General features: G+C 41.4%; 1 protein-coding gene across 1 annotated transcript; it reads left to right on the top strand.

Annotated features, from left to right (window-relative positions):
* Positions 1-1,016: 1,016 nt before the first annotated feature.
* ANKRD42 (ankyrin repeat domain 42) lies at positions 1,017-16,867 on the top strand. Its single transcript, XM_009703250.1, has 12 exons — positions 1,017-1,035; positions 2,048-2,211; positions 3,682-3,789; positions 4,110-4,229; positions 4,824-4,959; positions 8,455-8,655; positions 9,653-9,778; positions 11,332-11,437; positions 12,063-12,238; positions 12,640-12,766; positions 15,361-15,505; positions 16,775-16,867. The coding sequence occupies exons 1-12, from the start codon at positions 1,017-1,019 to the stop codon at positions 16,865-16,867; spliced, it is 1,521 nt and encodes a 506-aa protein (XP_009701552.1).
* The last annotated feature ends 506 nt before the right edge of the window (positions 16,868-17,373 follow it).

Genomic DNA, 17,373 nt, shown 5'->3' with positions numbered 1-17,373 from the left:
CCAAGGCAGCTGCCTTCGGCTTGTTGGCGGTGGCCTGTGCCAAGAAGCCATGCAGCAGCACTTAGCATCGTTCTCTGTACAGTTGTAGGTCTCCAAAGGGAGAAGGGAGACAAAATTTACTCCTGCTGGTGGGCCTTGTCGTTTGCTTTTCTCCTGGATTGAAAAAAAAGTATAGATTACCTTGAACTTGCTGCACTGGAATATTGTGTTAAACACATTAGTATTTTGGCAAGTAGTGTAATTGGCCAGATCTTCGTCTGATCTAAGTCTGTATAATTGTGCTGAATTCTGTAACCCCCACTTGGCACAATGAGAAATGCCTCCCTTATGCGAAAATTATGTCCTGGTGATATTGTCTCTTTAAAAAAACAACTCAAACCACAAAATGTACTTAAATTTGGAAACATGAGCTAGATGACCTCCTGAGGACCATTCCAACTTGAATGATTCTGTGTTTCTATGCTGCTGCAATTTGTTCATACAGTATTCTGCACAATGGAGTCCTGGTTCCTAACTGGAGCCACCTTGCGCAGGGCAGCGATACAGCCTGCTGAGTTGGTGCAGGTGGAAGTGGAGTGACACACGGCCACAAGATCAAGTGGTGTGTTAGAGCATAGGGTGTGTTACTCTCAGCCTGGATTATTGGGACAGCTTCAGCCCTCTTTTCCTCTCTGTTGCAACCTCAAATCTGCCTGAGCACTACTGTCACACTACAGACTAAATGAAAATAGGCACTAGTAAACTGCAAAGGCTGTTTTTAATCACATTTAGTGCTTTTTACATATATCACAAACATGTTCATGCAATATCTCATTTATATTCTTCCATATTTTTTATCTCAAATTGTAAAACAATTTTAACTACTGCTACCATTTCTTCTCCACAGGTGGGGAAGCTGAAGCACTAATACCTTAAGACCTACGTTTTCATGCTTGTTTGTCCTGCAAAACAGCAGCCCAGCTCTTCAAGACTTAGTGAAATCTTATGAAACAGTGTTAGTGCATTTTGGTACTGGAATGATGACTACTCTAGAAGGTGATTACTAATTGGTTTAGGTTCCTCTTATGCTTGGCTATCTGAAATTAGCCCCCTCAGCCATTAGATCTATTTACATCACTTATTTCTGTTTACAAATTTTGGCAAGGTATCAAGATGTTGCAAGGAGGGTGATATATAACTCCCATTGTTTCCAGGAATGTAGTTAATCAGTGGAAAGGCTTGAAGAAGAACACAGGTTATTTGTTCCCGTGGCCTGGTGATAGATTGGTTTGGTTTGGTTTTTTTTGACTCCACTGCTTCTACATGTAGAAAAACGTTATTGACTTTGGTGGGAGCGAAATACCAGGCTGCTAACGGTGAGCTGCGACAGAGCAATGCCATAGTTCTAGCAAGAGAGCAATGCAGGATTCCTAACATGTTGTATAAAGAACTGGTTTTCTACAGCAACTTGTCCTGAAGCTGATCCATGTAGCTCAGTCAAGAGCAATTACGTGATATGCGCACTTGGTGAAGGCTCTGGTGCCCTCCAGTGTGGTATGCAGTGCTGTGCCAAGTCCTTAGGTGTCAGCAGCAGGAGCATGGCCATGTGGAGCACCTGGGAAGTGATGGCCAAGAGCTTGTTTGCCCAAGTGCGAAGTCTCCCTGGTGTCGTACTTGAAAATGTGATTAATGAAAGAGTTTGTGATGCCTGCAGTTTCAGAAGAGAGCCAATGTAGGGGTGGACCTGCTCTAACATTTGCATACATGGATGGAGTAGCTCTGCTTCCTGCTCTCGCTGTGCTTCTTGTCATTTCTGGATTTTACTCTTTTGGGCCCTTTTCTAGAGCTGGAGGGGGCTTGGCTGTCTCAGGTTTTTGTATATTGCTCTGTTTCTGACAAACAGAAGACGACACTTAGTTTTTCTTGAATCTCAATCTCATAGGTTCCTCCGAACATTTTGGCTGGGTCCTGTGAAGTTAATTCCCTGATGTTTCTTTGATTCATCACTTATTTCCTATCTCTTAAATGTTGCTGAACTGACTAATGCCCTTTTATTATTCCTCACTAGCTGTCAAGAAGAAGCAAAATTATACTAGCGTACATGAGGCAGTGAAAGCTGGTGATGTAGAACAGCTTGCGTCAATGATAAAAAGTGGAGCTGGTATTAATGAGGTGGATTTAGTCCACAAATTCACACCATTGCAGTGTGCTGCACACTCTGGAAGTCTGGAGGTAAAACATTCTATTAGTGTTCAAACACAGCAAGGTTTTTGTAGGTTAATGTTTTCCTTACTAGGGAAAGGCTGAATATAAAATCACTAGCTTTGATCAAGCTAAATCAATCTCTGCCTGTTTTTCTTATTAAATATAATAATCAAGAGCAGAAGTACATGATTTTAGGTTTTCATTTTGCCTGTCTGAAGCCCCAGGCTTCAGTTTATATAGTCAACTTTGCGAGATTTTTTGTTTTCGCCTTCTCTTGGGACACGTAGAAAATACTGTAGGATGTGTAAAATGATCTGAAGGTGATTGAAACAGGTGAGAAGCGAAATGAAAACATTTTCATTCTGTTTACCAATGTCCTGTCCCATACCTCATTCTCTATAGAAATAGTCCTAATACATTTCATTTTAATAAATGTAAACATTGAATATTGATGGAGAAATCAGCAGGTGCATGCATGAATGCTTTGAACTTCCAGAAGGACTGAACTGCTGTATTCAGCACAACATTCACCTTCTTGTTGCAGCATCCTTGTACAATCTTTATAGCAGTCTAACCTTAAAGCAGCAAGGCCGTGAATAATCAGATAAAAATTCATGTCACAAAGGAAAGAATGTAAAGTTCTTGCTAAACTCATGAAATAATAAGTGCAGTGCTGTTTCTGGAATGAACAGAAACTGTCAAGAAAATGCTGGTCATCGTGTTGTCAACCCTAAAAATAGATTGCTTACCCACCCTTTTCTGCCTCTAAATTCTGCCATTTTTCATTTGACTCTCCTACTTTGCAATCAATGTATTAGACTTTATTGAGTTATCTGTCATCTATTTGTCTCTAAGCTCCTTGCTGGAAACAGTGGAGGAACCAGAGCTGTAGGCTGGCCTAAAAGAAGATAATAAATCATAATAATACATAACAAAAATTTTTGACTGGTCCTCTAGCTGGTTTTGGATAGTCTATAAAGCTTTGCAAGCAATAGTATTTGCTGGAAAAATGTGAATAAAACAAAAGTAGGTTGTAGAAGGATGAGAAGAGAGATGGGATTACATACACCTAAGGAGCCTAATAAATTAAATGAGGCTTTAAGTTTGGTTCACGGCATTTTTCCTGCCAGTAATTTTAGCTGGAATTCAAGTGAGCATGTTTGCATTGTTTTTTCCAATGCTTTTACCTCATGCCGTGTGAATACTCTCACAGCTTACATTTTACATCTGGAAGAGCAAAATTAAGAAGCCGTACTGTAAAACCAATGCCTAGGGGCTGAATTAATAGGTTATTTGCACTTAGGTGAAACCTGGAAAGTATAACTTACCTGTGAATTCCTAATGCACAAGTATCTGGCTAAGGCATGCTCTGGAGTGTTATGTTTCCATAATGACGTATTCCGATACTGTTTTGAAATATAGTTAAATTATGATTAAAATGTGCCTCAGATACATGACAAGAATAGTTAAATAAAAACTTTGATTTTGGTTGAGCAGTGCCTTCACTGGTTGCTCTGGCATGGAGCTGATGTCACACACATGGCTGTCAGAGGCTGGACAGCAGCTCACCTTGCAGCTATCCGAGGTCAGGATGCTTGCATGCAGGTATGTATAAATATTCACTCTCAAGAGAAAGTACATAGGGTGGACCATCAGTTTGGACAAATTCATTATGAAGATCAGCTGAGAGAGCTCCTGATGGAGCTATGAGTATCTCATCTTGATGTCTTCACATCTGGAATCAAGTCACTCTTGTTACAACAGTGCACTCATTTGCACTATCTGTGCAGACAGATTTGTTTTGTGTAGTGTCAGCGCCTTGAGGTCAGCCCAGAGTTATCCTGCTGGTCATCTCAAGTCATCCTGCTAGGCAATGTTTGCTTTTTCAGCTTGTGAACTGAACTTCTGTTTTGCATTTCTTTTAGGCTTTGTTAATAAATGGAGCAAACGCAGAAGCTCAAGATGATCGTGGGTGCACGCCGTCACACTTAGCTGCAGCCCATGGGCGGTCTTACACCTTGCAAACCATACTGCGAAGTGGAGCGGTGAGAGACTTTTACCTGCAGCTCCCTAGTGCAGAGCCAAAGTCTGGTATCTTTTTCCAAACAAAACTGTCTCTAGCTTAAACTGAGATTTAGGACTGTAGATTAATTACTGGTGAATTTATTTTTAGGGTAAATTTCCATTTTTTTATTGTAAGGCACATCAGGGAAATGATCCAAAAATCTAGAGAGAATCAATAATGTGAGTAAACTGCATTTTACTGAGGATGTCCTTAAGTGAAGATCAGCTGCTTTGGTGGCTGTGATTTTTTGTAATTGTAGAAATCTATAGTAAGGAGACATAAACTTAAAAAAAAAAATCAATCCATGTGCATATTTAAGGACTAATGACCAATGCAGTGATATAAGCATGTCTAAAAATGCACCTTTTATATATGCATTATTTAAGTAAAATTAAGAACCTGTGAAAAGTATGTATCTTGTAATGGGACCTGCATACATGGCATGAACTTTGAAAAACTTTATTTGATTTGATTTAAATAATTTAACACAACAAACAGCTGATTCCTATTTATAAAATTTGTCTTGTGTCTAAGATTCATAAATGAACGAATTAACCTGCTGCTTTCATTTTAGAATGTGAATGTTTCAGACAGGAATGACTGGAAGCCTGTTCATTATGCTGCTTTTCATGGTCGCTTGGGGTGTTTGCAGCTTCTTGTTAGATGGGGAGCATGTATAGATGATGAGGATAACAATGGAAACCTTCCAGGTATATCAGGATAAATCGTACATTTTTTAACCTTTGGTTTACAGTTGTTGTGTTATGTCATAATTGTAGCAAATTATAAGTAACGCACACTAGCAGCATTTGCTTTGCTATTTGATTTCATGCAATCAACATAGTTATTCCATTTTTGTAATGATGGGGGATTTATAAAATCCAGAGTATTTCTCTGTTGGTGACAGTATCCTATTCACCTCCTGCTGCTGCTGGCAAGGATCAGAGCTCCTGGGTGCTGGAATAGGGAGCGGGCTGAGCCTGGTTGCAAGCGCTATGTAGGTGGGCATCATCTCCTATGCATGTGATGGAGCGCGTGTGCCAATGGAGGTCGCAGGAGGAGAAGGGTGGGTGGAGAGGGAGGCAGTTTCAGCTGCTATGTGCTCCTTTTTAAATTTGTGCCAGGTTTTAATGGCTGTGCCGGTGTGATCAGATTCTGGCATGTTCATATACAGGTTTTTGTATCCCACTGTTTCATAACTGATTTGGTAAAACCCTTGTTCTCATTTACCTGTGATTTCTTCCTCTTGATCTCTGGAATACCAGTATTTCTGTGTTATCTGTAATATGTACTCTTTTCATAATCATTAGCGTAGTCGCTTTAGCACAAAAAAATCCACAGTGTTTATTCTTTGCTCTTCATAGTTTCTCCAGTGTCCCTCTGCCTACCATGCCACTGCCTCAATATCCTCTATAAGTTGAATGGTGTTATTCATATCTTGGGTTCTCATTGCATCCTTTCACTTTTAGCATTTTTCTTCTTATGGTTTGTCACATTATTTGTTCCAAATAGCATATTTTTTTCTCTATAACTTGTATAGAATTACCTTTTTAAATCCCTTCTTAGAATCTTTTGCCCTCTGTTAAGCACCACTTATCTAGTAAACCGGTATCTCTCTTCTCTTTTGCACCTGGGTCTTGTTAAAGGATGTGAGGCTCTTGCATCCCAGCAGGACATCTGGTGTATTAGCAATAAGGGGTCATCATGTTAGGCACACTGGTGGTAGCATAGAAGGTACCGTTATTTGCATTTGGGAACACTTCCCTGATAACAGACTTTTATGGAGAGACAGCAAATGCCAGCACAGTTCTACTTAAATGTTCTGTATATACTGGTTAGTAGAAAATTGTTTTTGTTGCTATTTTGATGTCTAGAGAAGTTTGATTCTCCAGCCTTTGCTCTGTTTCATTCAATCATATTATCATCCAAAGGAAAGAAAACACTTTGGAACATTGCTAGTAAAAGTTTAATAGAATTGGTGTGCTGTACAGACCAACTTTTCCTCAGCTTGTGAAACAGCAAAGTGAACTTAAATCATCTTTACATACTTCAGCTTCAAGCTCTGCTGGACAGTGCTATAATTTTTCCTAAGAGAATACTGAAAGAAATTCACTGAGGTTGCAATGCCATACACCTAAAACTTAAAAATTGGCTGTCTTTTGCATGTGTGTGTTATAGCAGAGGCTTTAATTACCTATAGCATGCTAATTTTTTGGAAGAACTGTGGCTCATTCAATGTACAGAAGGGGCTGTGCTTATTAATTCAACATTTTGTTTTCTCTCTGTATTTGGTTTTGGGCCATATCTATGCTTCTTTTATTGCTCACTAGTTAAACCTGTTCTAAATATAGTATTAGTTTTTATCATAGTGCAACATCTGAATTTTTCACAGACCCTGTTTTTTCACTTGCAACTTTGAGAAGAGTGAACAGTGTTATCCTGATTTTATAAAAGGCGAGATGAAACACAGAGAAGTTGGGATACCAACACCAACTACCCACTGCATATTTGTGATGCCTGAGCCAAGTTTTTTCAAAGTTCTCGGCACTGAGCTGCATATTATGCGTTAACATCACAGTGCCCTTTGGCTTTAGTCTCATCTGCAAGTGCTCAGCATGCCTGAGGATGGTACGGCACAGTTCTGTGTCGGGCACTAGCTACTAAGAAACACATAGGTTAAAAGCCACCTATGAAATCTCCTTTATGTGCTTTCCACAACATCCCACTGAAACTGTGCAAAAAGATATGGACAGGATACAACTCTTTAATCTATTTTCCCCTTGCCATCTTTGCAAAAATGTTGATCTTTTCTGACCGCTTTCTGTACAGGACAGACATCTGATAAACCCCCCCCAATTTTATCCCAAAAGGTGAAGTTTTATCCCTGAGATTTTAGGTATCTGAAAGTGGATTCATAAGGGTTGAGTCAATTTTTCACTAGCTGACTAGTAATCAGTACTTACCTTTAACAAGATATCTCTTAATTTCACTTTTCCCTGAGTAACTAACTCACTGAATAAAATTAAGACAATGGGAAAAACCGCCCTGATTTCAGTGAAGCTCAGACTTTGTTGCATTAAATTTTAGCAGTCATCTGTACCTAAGTATTGTCATCTTGCTGTAAAACCAATATCCATCACCTTTTAGAGCAATTACACTCTGAAAAGCTGTGGATGGTTTGCAATAGAGAACTTGCATATGCCAAAATTTCAGTGACATGGGTATTTTTGGTCCTGGGTACATTGTTTATTAATTATGAAGATAATGAGATTCTTACCTGGAGACAAACTAGTCCTTTTGCCTGTAGAACATCAGCCAGCTTTTACAGAGCATTTTCATGGAATGATAACGCATAATAAGTATTTGGCAACTTCTTCCCATTAATGGGACTAGAGAATACTACTAATTTCAAAATATCGAGCATGGTTTTTATACCTCTTACTTGGTTATAGGCCCAGCACTCTAGTAGTATTAAATAACTAAGCCTCAGCGTAGCCTAAAGGACAGGAAAGAAAACACTTGACCCCCACAGGGAAGCAGTCACTGCTGTGATGAGGTGGAGCAGCTCCTGCGCACAGCAGTGTCTACAATAGTTGAAGGAAAAAAATGTGTAATAGAAGTACCGTGAATAGAAGCCTCTGCCATGGGATGTACCTTCAAATACTTTACCCAGTAAAGTGAATGTCACTGTCCTCATTTTACAGGTGGGGTAACTGAAGGTGGGATGCAACTTGTTTGCGATGGCACAGTAGAGGTGGGACTAAAGCAGAAATGACCTTAACTCCTGATCAAGGACACAGCTTGCTGGCCCTCTATAATGAGTAACCCTAGGACAGCGAAGTCAGACGGCTGCTGAAGAGTGAGATTTGTGTTTGTGGGGAAGATGAGACCGCAGCAGTGCACTCTCCTAGCTAGTGCTCGGTGGTCTCTTGGCAGTGTCATCTCCTGCAATAAGCTCTGCCAGGGAATCTTCTTTGCAGATTCTATCCTTCACAGCTTTCTTTTACCTCCTTTGCATAGAGCTGAACTCTGTCCTGGAGAGGAGCTGAACATCTCTTGTTCAACTGAGGCTGCTGCTACTTGTGCAGTGTTGGATGGCTCAGGTGCTGGTAGATGAGCTAGACCTAACTAGTGGTGAGAGCACTGCTTGCTTGGTGGGCAGCACTGCTCTGCTCTCACATACTTTGTTTCACCTTGTGCTATAGCTCATCTGGCAGCAGCGGAAGGACATTTGCATTGCTTTAAGTTCTTGATCAGTAAAATGGCCAGTGTCATGCACACACTGAAAGCCAGGAATGACCAAGGAGAGACCCCAAGGGACTTGGCTGAACGGTTCTATAAAGATAATATTCTGCAATATATTGATGGTGTGGAAAAAGAGGGAGAACATCCAGAGACACAGGAGGGTGAGTATGGATCAAGATACTGTTAAGATAGGCATTGTAATTCTATAGAAATGCTTGATTCTGAAAACTTGTATGAGCAGAAGTATAACATTTAAATTACCAATATAAGGAAGAGCTGTTCTTTTCAATGCTTACTACGCTTACTGGGATACTCAATGGGATTTTATAAATGTCTTGGGTTTACTCATGATCAAAATGAAACTTGTCATACTGTGTTGCACTATGAATACCAAGTTATCCATGTTCTTCTTAGGCTCCAGCAGAGATCCAGAAAAACTGTATAATTTTAATGAGTTTTCAGATTTGCCTGCTCAGAATCCCTTAATTGCATTGAATAGCAATTTAGTCTGGAAATGTCCCACCGAAATTAAGGTTACTTGCCAACCAGCAGTGCTACTGCAGTCAGAACAGCCAAAAGATGCAAGTGTGACGAGGTCTGTAAGGAGAACCTTCAACAGAGCGAGGATATGAAAACTGCACCTTCACCTCTCTACTTTTTCCAGGCACTTGCTGTCCTTATCTCCTAGTCTTTTTTCATTTTATATATGTGTATATGTCAGTACTCTCTGTCTATAAAAAATAACTAGAAAAATCAAATTGTCTGTATGGGTAGTTTTTAAGCAAGAAGTAAAATAGCTTATATGTTTGGTTAGACTATGGAATTCAAAATGGGCAACTGACTCCATTTACCACCAGTAATACAACATCAACCATAAACCAAAGGCATACTTGTTATTTCAGGTTTATGTAATGAATCTCTTAACTGTATAAGATGCCTGTAGCCATAACCAAGGCATGTTTAGTCAAGTCTATGATGAACAGTGCTAGTTACGCAGCTGCATTTTAACTGATTAAGGGTGCATCAACCTTGCTAACTACAGCTATGAAGTGTCCATGCAGAAGTTGGTATGAGAGAGGCAAGCCATGAGAGACAAATACGAGCATGTTTAGTGGAATTACTGGCATCTGTTTGGAAATACTTGCATTTCATTTTCAGTTTTAGCTTTCCCAGCTCATGGTGCTGCTTTCAAAGGGGATTTGTTAGTGCTTAGAAGATTAGTGAGAAGTGGAGTAATCAATATTAATGAGCGAGATGATAAAGGATCTACTCCCATGCACAAAGGTCAGTAATTATGATCTGTGTTTCAGCTTGTTACTGTTTGCTGCTGACTTGTTTACTTAAGTTTTTCAAGTGGCTGCTCATCAGATAAACTTCATGAAAAACAGCATCTCATTTCCTGAGGGCTCGAAGGGGCAACCCTGAGAAACATATTTTGTCATGTATGTGTGCGTAGGTGACACTTTAAAAACAAAATAACCAAGCTGAAGTCAAGAAAGAAGAGTTTATATTAAAGAGAAAACAACATCTAACCTGAAAACGAAATAGTTTTTTTATCAGGTGAGATATGACTTTTAGAAACATTGGCTAGCTAGGTATAAGAATGATCTGTATTGTAGCCTGAGCCTTTATTTACTGAACAAACCAGTACTGTGGAGATCTGTTGTAAAAATCACAACAAAGTCATTTGGTAGGACGCTGCGAAGGAAGGTAAATTTCTGGTATCTAACATCTTGATATGTAGTGGAGTGCTAGCATTACAGACAAATCATCCTCTTGTGTTTCAGGGTTTTGTAGTAATGTCTGAAAGAAGAAACAGGAGAGAAAAAAAGAGGGAGGTATTTTTGTAATATGCTTTTAACACTATTTCCCACATTTCTTTTTGACTAGATATAAATGGTATAATTTTTAAAAACATGCTAGAAGTTCTCATTAAAAAATTGACATGTAGTGATTTTAAAACTGTTTTCTACATTCTTTCCCACCCTCTTTTCTTGGAACAGTACTAACCAGCAATTGTTTCATACTCAATCTTTATATGCAATGTTGGTGTTATGGGGAAATACTATGGCTGATATATAATTTCATTTCCTTATCTCAGTAAGAAAGCAAATATAGCAAACATCCAAAGGGGATGCTGTCAAGAAGTGGATTTATTCTTCCTTGAGAAAAATGGCTTACAAGTTTCAGCTAGACATGCCAAACATCTTCCATATGTGGAACATCGTTCCTGGCACCACATGGTATGAGCAGTAGCCATGCCAGATCGTATGACTAGGCCAACCTGTTGTGTTAGGCTGCAGCTGAGAATTGTTGCCCGGAGTGTCCGGCCCAAGAAATTATGTACTTAGAGCTCCAGCACAAAGCCCTGCCTTCTTTCCTCCATGAGACAGCACCACATACCACAGATCAGGGCAACCAGCTCGCTCTGATGTATGGGAGCCCATAGCCAGAGAGAGGTGACAGTGCTTTGCTGCAAATCTATGAGATACAGGCCTTACTGCAAGAGAGTATGAGGCAGCAGTTGTTTGTGTGTCTCATGCTCAGTGCATGAGACTAGGCAAGTTTAGTTTAACTTGTGTCCATGAAGAGCTGCTGGTAAATTTTTGGCACTAGAGTGAGTCATGAAACGACACTGCATGATCTTCCCCAAAACTGTGTGTGCCCATGTGACTTGAGCATCTCGACATACAGGCTTCTCTTGAAATAGTATCTCCTCTGTGGTGTCTTAGTGAACTCAACCTCTGGCATGTCAAATAATGACAAGAGGAGGACATTTTGGACTTGAAACCCTTCAGTTATATAGAACTGACTTGTGTGCACCTTCCTTCCCTTAGCTGCTGGACAGGGGCATATCCATTGCTTACAGTGGTTGATTGAAATGGGAGCTGACTGTGACATTACAAATGATGCTGGAGAGACTCCAAAGGATGTAGCTAAGAGGTAGCAGTACATATCCTATAGCTCTGTCCTTTATTCACTTACTATTTGTATATCAAGATCATGTCTGCTTTGTTGGAATTAATCCTGACTTTCAGTGATGGAGCAAGAACAGATCAGGCCCATGAATTCCATCTCTGAGTGGCAAGCAAAGCTGTATTGTAGTTATACAAGGTTTTAATTTTCACCTAATTTAATTTAAATTTTTTTTTAGCAAGGTCAGACATAAAAGATGAAAACAAGCTGATTTACAACAGGAAAGGTATGAGCCAGTATGCTCACAGTTTGGTGTACAAAGTAAATGAGAAGTAGCGAAGGCCAGCTGATTTTTGCATTAATAAAAATAACGCAGTTTCTGATGAGATTCAATTAAGAAATCCTGCAAAGGCAAACATACCTCTGATGTAGGAGTCATTGTCATAAGATTCCACTGAGGCAGAGCTTATGCCATCAGAATACTACAAAAAGCAGATTAGCTGCTCCTAGTTTGTGTGCTTTCTTTGATCTTTAATCCTGAAACCCCCTCTGATAAATAGGAACATGAAGAGTTTCAGAGAGTTTCTATCATCACATGCATTTTTCCAGATGATAGGGATATTTCACTGTAGGTTAACTGTTCTCTGTGCAGATTTGCCCAACTGGCAGCTGTGGAACTTTTGACACAAAGAACTGGAGATGGTAACTCTAGTGATGAAGAACTCGATGCAAACAACATAAAGTTTTTTGAAAGGCACAGTGTGGAAGGGAGTACAGATAGCAAAGAAGATTTAACCCTGGATAAAGCAGAGAAAAGGAACGCACGCAGTAAGCAATGTCTTTCCATCACTCCTTATTTGACAAAGTTGATCTCAAGGCATCATATTCCCAGTTGCGCAGTTTCTGCCAACTGCTGTGACTGTTGTAAGATGAGATAGTTGACAGGGTATCTGTACCACTGAGCATTCAAACAAATTGTGGAAAATTAGCATAGCAGAGGGCAATAAGAACATAATTGTTACGCTGTTTTAATCCATGTTGGTAAAACCATGTTGGATTGCTGCTTGGTTTTGAGAGCTGTTTGCTGTGTGGGTGTCAGGTGTAGCTCAATATTTGCTGAGCCGTGTGGTTTCTGCTCTGTGTTTGTGAGACTATTTTCCAGACTATTTGGTTCCAGTATGACTGTCTTCTCCATGCATTTTACCTACCTGGAGAACTCTGTCTTGCAGTGAGGGCCTATCGCAAGATTCAAGAACTTCAGCAACTTCTAGAAATTGCCTACAGCAACTACAGACAGCTGGGAGGAATAACTGAAGAGGAGAAGAAAATGAAAAAAGAAGAGAGGGAAGTTGAGAAGTAAGGTTAATTTGCCCTGCTAATGTTTTAACTCTGTGAGGCCCATTTTAAAGCCTTCTTTAAGGCTAACTTACACTTAAATTGCTTTCACCGTTCTGCCTTTTCCACTTACCAACTTTAGCCACACCAAAAAGAAAGGGACTTCAGCAATTTGTATGACCATTTCTAAACTTCTACCACCAGGATCAGCCCCACAGCACAACACAGGTGTTTGATGGGTCCACACTTCTTGTGAAAGATATCTGTTCGGCCCTCAGGTTTTCCGGCAGCATATGTGCAGTAGGTCTGATAAGTCCTGGCTGGTTCTTTTTTTTAATTTGCATTGAGGATGCCAAATACATGTATGCACTTTGATAAATCTGAAAAAAGGCATTAGTCTTAGCATAGCTTGGATGGAAGTGCATATACAGCAGAAATTATTCAATGACCTGCTACATTTCTGTGTCAAGGGCAATATATTTCTATGCTTGAGAAAGCACTAACTCATATCCAGACCACAGAAAAAAGAAATCTCAGCAAACCTGCTCTTGCATGTGAAGCACTTTTCATAATGTCTGTCTAATTCTCAGGGTCTCCATTAAATGAAAGGTTTCTGTTAGGCTCAGGTGATTTGATGGGCAGACTGTCTAAGTTTCAAAGAAAAGCCCTTCTGTCTATCCAAGATTTAGAGCTCAAACAGTAATGTAGCATCCAAAAGACAGCCCTGTCTCCACCTCTAGCTGTCAAAGATTTGGCTACCCACTGTTCTCAGTCTCTCTAGATAACCACATCCATTATGTGTTCGGGCCACCCCAAACCACTATCTTTATTTGGTCACTGAGAGGAGACTGTATCCAGAGGGCTTGTATGCCATCAAGAAGACAACAGACTTACCAGTCTGTGTAGATCCGGAGCAGGTAATAGGTGTCACAGATTTGAATTAAGTAGTTTGTTTTACAACCCTGTATGAGCCAAGAAACTGAGGTCAGGATTTCTTTTGGTTCCAGATCACCCTTTGACTCAGCCCAGGCTGAAAGTCCATCTGCCTTTACTTGTCTGCAATGTAGGTATCTGCATTCAAGTTAGTTACCTTGAGTTCCTTTTTAGAGGTCTTGGAGAGATGTAGGCACTTTCAGGGCATAGTTAGACCTATACTTCAGGATGGGATTCACCACTTCTAGGAGTGTCTCTCCTGACTTTAAAGCAGGAGGGTGACCAGCTCAGAGATTGATGCCTACGTTGGAAGGTCAGAGCAATCTGTTTGCAATGATGGAAAAGTCACTGTTGACTAATGGTGGAAATTAGACTTCATTTTGGATAGAGCAGGTACTCAAAAGCTAGCAGTGCTTATTAGAGGGCTCTGATAAGGCTCGTTAAGGGATTTTGCTTTCCCTGACAATGTGGCTTAACTAGAAAAATTGTGAGGATCTCTGAAGGGTCTCTCTCAGCCGTGGAGGCCAGAAAACATCCCTAGCTCCGTCCTGGCCTTTTGAAATGGAAAATACTGCTTCTCAGCGTACCTACCTACCCTTATCAGGGTACCTACCTGTGGATAAAGATGCTTGTATTGTATGCCAGAAAACCTCATTATTCATCCTGATACAGAGGAGAGCCAGCTCAACTCCAGATGACTCAGTTCCTGAGGTCAATTGCTGTTATAATAAGATTGTATCTGAATTATGTCTCAGCTAACCAGTTCCAGGAATCTCAATTAATTTAGGAGCCGTTGTGGGTGTGACTGATGAGATCTTGTGCAACTGTTTATGAGCCAGTGCTTCAGTTTCCCTTCAGCAAGTGTCATGCAGGCTGTCATCTGAGTATTCCTCATCTGCGGCTAAGCCAATCAATAGGAAGAATGTAGAGGCACCAGACATAAACGAAAAAGCTAGCCCTGACTCCTCCAGAATCCCAGTTTTACGCTTTTTCTCTAATTCTTGCTAACCTTTTTGCTCCTTGGGCGCTTCTCCCTTTTCCGCAGCTGGAGATGGACCTGGGTTACAGCCTACCCAAGACCTTAGCGTGGGAAGATGTCTCCATCTCGTGGTCAGATTGCGCTGGTCACCGCTGACAGGGAATCCGAGAATTAAAGAATAGTTTAGGTTGGAAAAGACCTTTAAGATCATCGAGTCCAACCGTTAACCCAGCACTGCCAAACCCACCACCAAACCACATCCCTAAGCACCACATCTACACGTCTTTTAAATACCTCCAGGGATGGGGACTCCACCACTTCCCTGGGCAGCCTGGTCCAATGCTTGACAATCCTTTTGGTGAAGAAATTTTTCCTAATCTCCAATCTAAACCTCCCCGGCGCAACTTGAGGCCATTTCCTCTTGTCCTATCTCTTGTTACCTGGGAGAAGAGACCGACTGCCACCTCACTACACGTCCTTTCAGGTAGTTGTAGAGAAGGGAAGAAAGAACAGCAGCTGTTTAGAGCTGTTAAAAAGGGGCTCGAGCCAGAAGCACATTGTAGCTCACTCCAGCACAGCTGGTGTGAGCAGTACTGCACTGCTTTCTGCTGTGACTAACCTTTCCTTAGCAAAGGCACAGGACCACGTGGAGTAGCCAGGGCAGGTTCGGATGTGTTTCATGCTCTGCTTTTCTCCTTGGCAGGGCTGTGAGGGAGCTGGAGGCCCAGCTAGAATACGAGCGAGTCAGGCGGGAGAAGCTGGAGAGCCAGCTGGATGAGTACCGTGCTGAGATAAGCCATCTCAGAGCGAGCCTGGAGAAAACCCACGTCCCCCCTGCTCTCCCCCTGGTGAGTGCCACACGAACTCCCCAGTGCATGGGACAGAGGCTGCTGCCCGTTGCTTGTGCATGTTTGTTCTCCCCAAGATTCCCTGGCACGGTGCTAGGAAATACTGTGCTAGCAGCTTTTAGCATGGGACATCGAGGCAAGCAGTAGCCTTTGTTGCATCCTGACAGTGTCTCTGCTGTGAAAGGATATCAGTTTCTCTTTGTACCCTGGCAGAGAAGCACCAATATTCTTCACCTTCATATTAACAAAAGGGAGTGGACTGTTCCCTGGGTACTTCCACGCCACATATGCAGTGACTGACAGTTCATCTTGGCTGGTACCTGGTGTCTGGTGCTGCAGGAGAGGTGGTGTCACCACCTAAAGGGTTACCCGGCCTGCAGGTGTGTAGAGATCGCAACTGTGGGTTTGTAGGATTCTGTAATACACAAGAACACAGAGGGTTTTATCCTCTTAAATTTTTTACTTTTTTACAGATTATCACAAAAAGTGTCACACACTTGTGCAGGGTGCTGGCTTCAGAGCTTAACTTCTCACACACCTGTGTGTGCTTGAACAATGCATTGTGGTCTGGGACAACCACATTACACAGTTCTTTCCATCTCTTGTCTATCCCCCATGCCCACTTTCTTCCTGCTGCGTCCCCCCTTGCAGGATTGTTTCTGCACCTTTCCTGCCCTCCTGGGCCTTTTTTCCCTTTCCTTTAGGCTGTGCCCACTTTTCCCACCACCATATATAAGCTGTGATGCTCCTACAGCTGTTTGCTTCCCACTCTATCCTTGGGACTGGTCTTTTCCATGCTGCTGAGACCCTCAGGTACCTCCACCTTTGAAAGAAAAGCCACTTTCTGCTTCCACAGCTTGCTTTAAGACACGACTCATTCTACTCCCCGGCAGGTTTAAAAAATCGAGGACAACTGTAGCATACTTTCTAAGGTGGAAGAGTGGCTGTAGTCAGGTTTTTTTACCCGCAGTAGTCTGAAAAAGTCTAGTTGGACATTAAGTTTACTAGCTGGGACTGGAGACAACTTCTATTGAGGCAAGTTTGCTTTCAAAAACTTCTGCTCTGAGTGACTGCTACAACCGAGGGGACTTCAAATCTCACCCTGCTGTGACTGTCATCCCAGGCCCTGGCATTACGCTCTGCCCTCAGCTTCAGTTTGAACACAATATTCTGTGGTTACTCAAAGCCATTATTATTTTTAAATCCTGTCTTAGGAGTTAGCAGGTTTAAGTGATGGCTATTTAATGGCTGCAATGTCCTTTGTTTCAGGAAGCTGAGACCATCTCCAAGTCTTGCAAAGAGAAAAAGAAAGTGAAGAAACCAGCCTGCAGCCCCGGAGGAGTGTTTGTGAGACTGCGCTGAGGAATGAACCTCCGACGAGGGGCAGGCAGACTGAGGTAGAATGGCAATGTTCTAGACAATGCAAAGGGTTTGCACAGCCCAGCTCCACAGATAAGTTGTGCTTCTCTCCATTTCACTGAACTATTTTTGTAGTTCTCTGGGATAGAAAATATTTTTAAATCACAGCAGCAGCATTTTTTATTTAAAAACCAAAACCCAGAAAGACTTCTCTTCCTGTCCAGGTAGTAGTTTAGCACCAGCTTTGCAAATTATGTGACATTTCAAGAGTTAACTGCAGCAATGTCATAGGCCCTACTAGGTCTGAGAAAAGTATCCCCATCTACCAGTCCGTTTTGTACTACTACCTTAGGAGGAGTAATAAAAATAGAAAGCCCCTTACCTCCTAAAATAACCAGATAGGACCTTCAGTGACGAACCGGAATACAGTCTCTGGCAGAAGTACTTTGCAGCCGCAGACAGGTGCCAGGCCCCTTGATTTTCATCTTCAGGTCATTCCTAAACAAGTC

The sequence above is a fragment of the Cariama cristata genome, unplaced genomic scaffold, assembly GCF_000690535.1.
Source record: "Cariama cristata isolate BGI_N322 unplaced genomic scaffold, ASM69053v1 scaffold1187, whole genome shotgun sequence".
NCBI lineage: Eukaryota > Metazoa > Chordata > Aves > Cariamiformes > Cariamidae > Cariama > Cariama cristata.
Note: the sequence above shows the minus strand (reverse complement) of the source record. Positions and strands in the feature narration are given on the sequence as shown.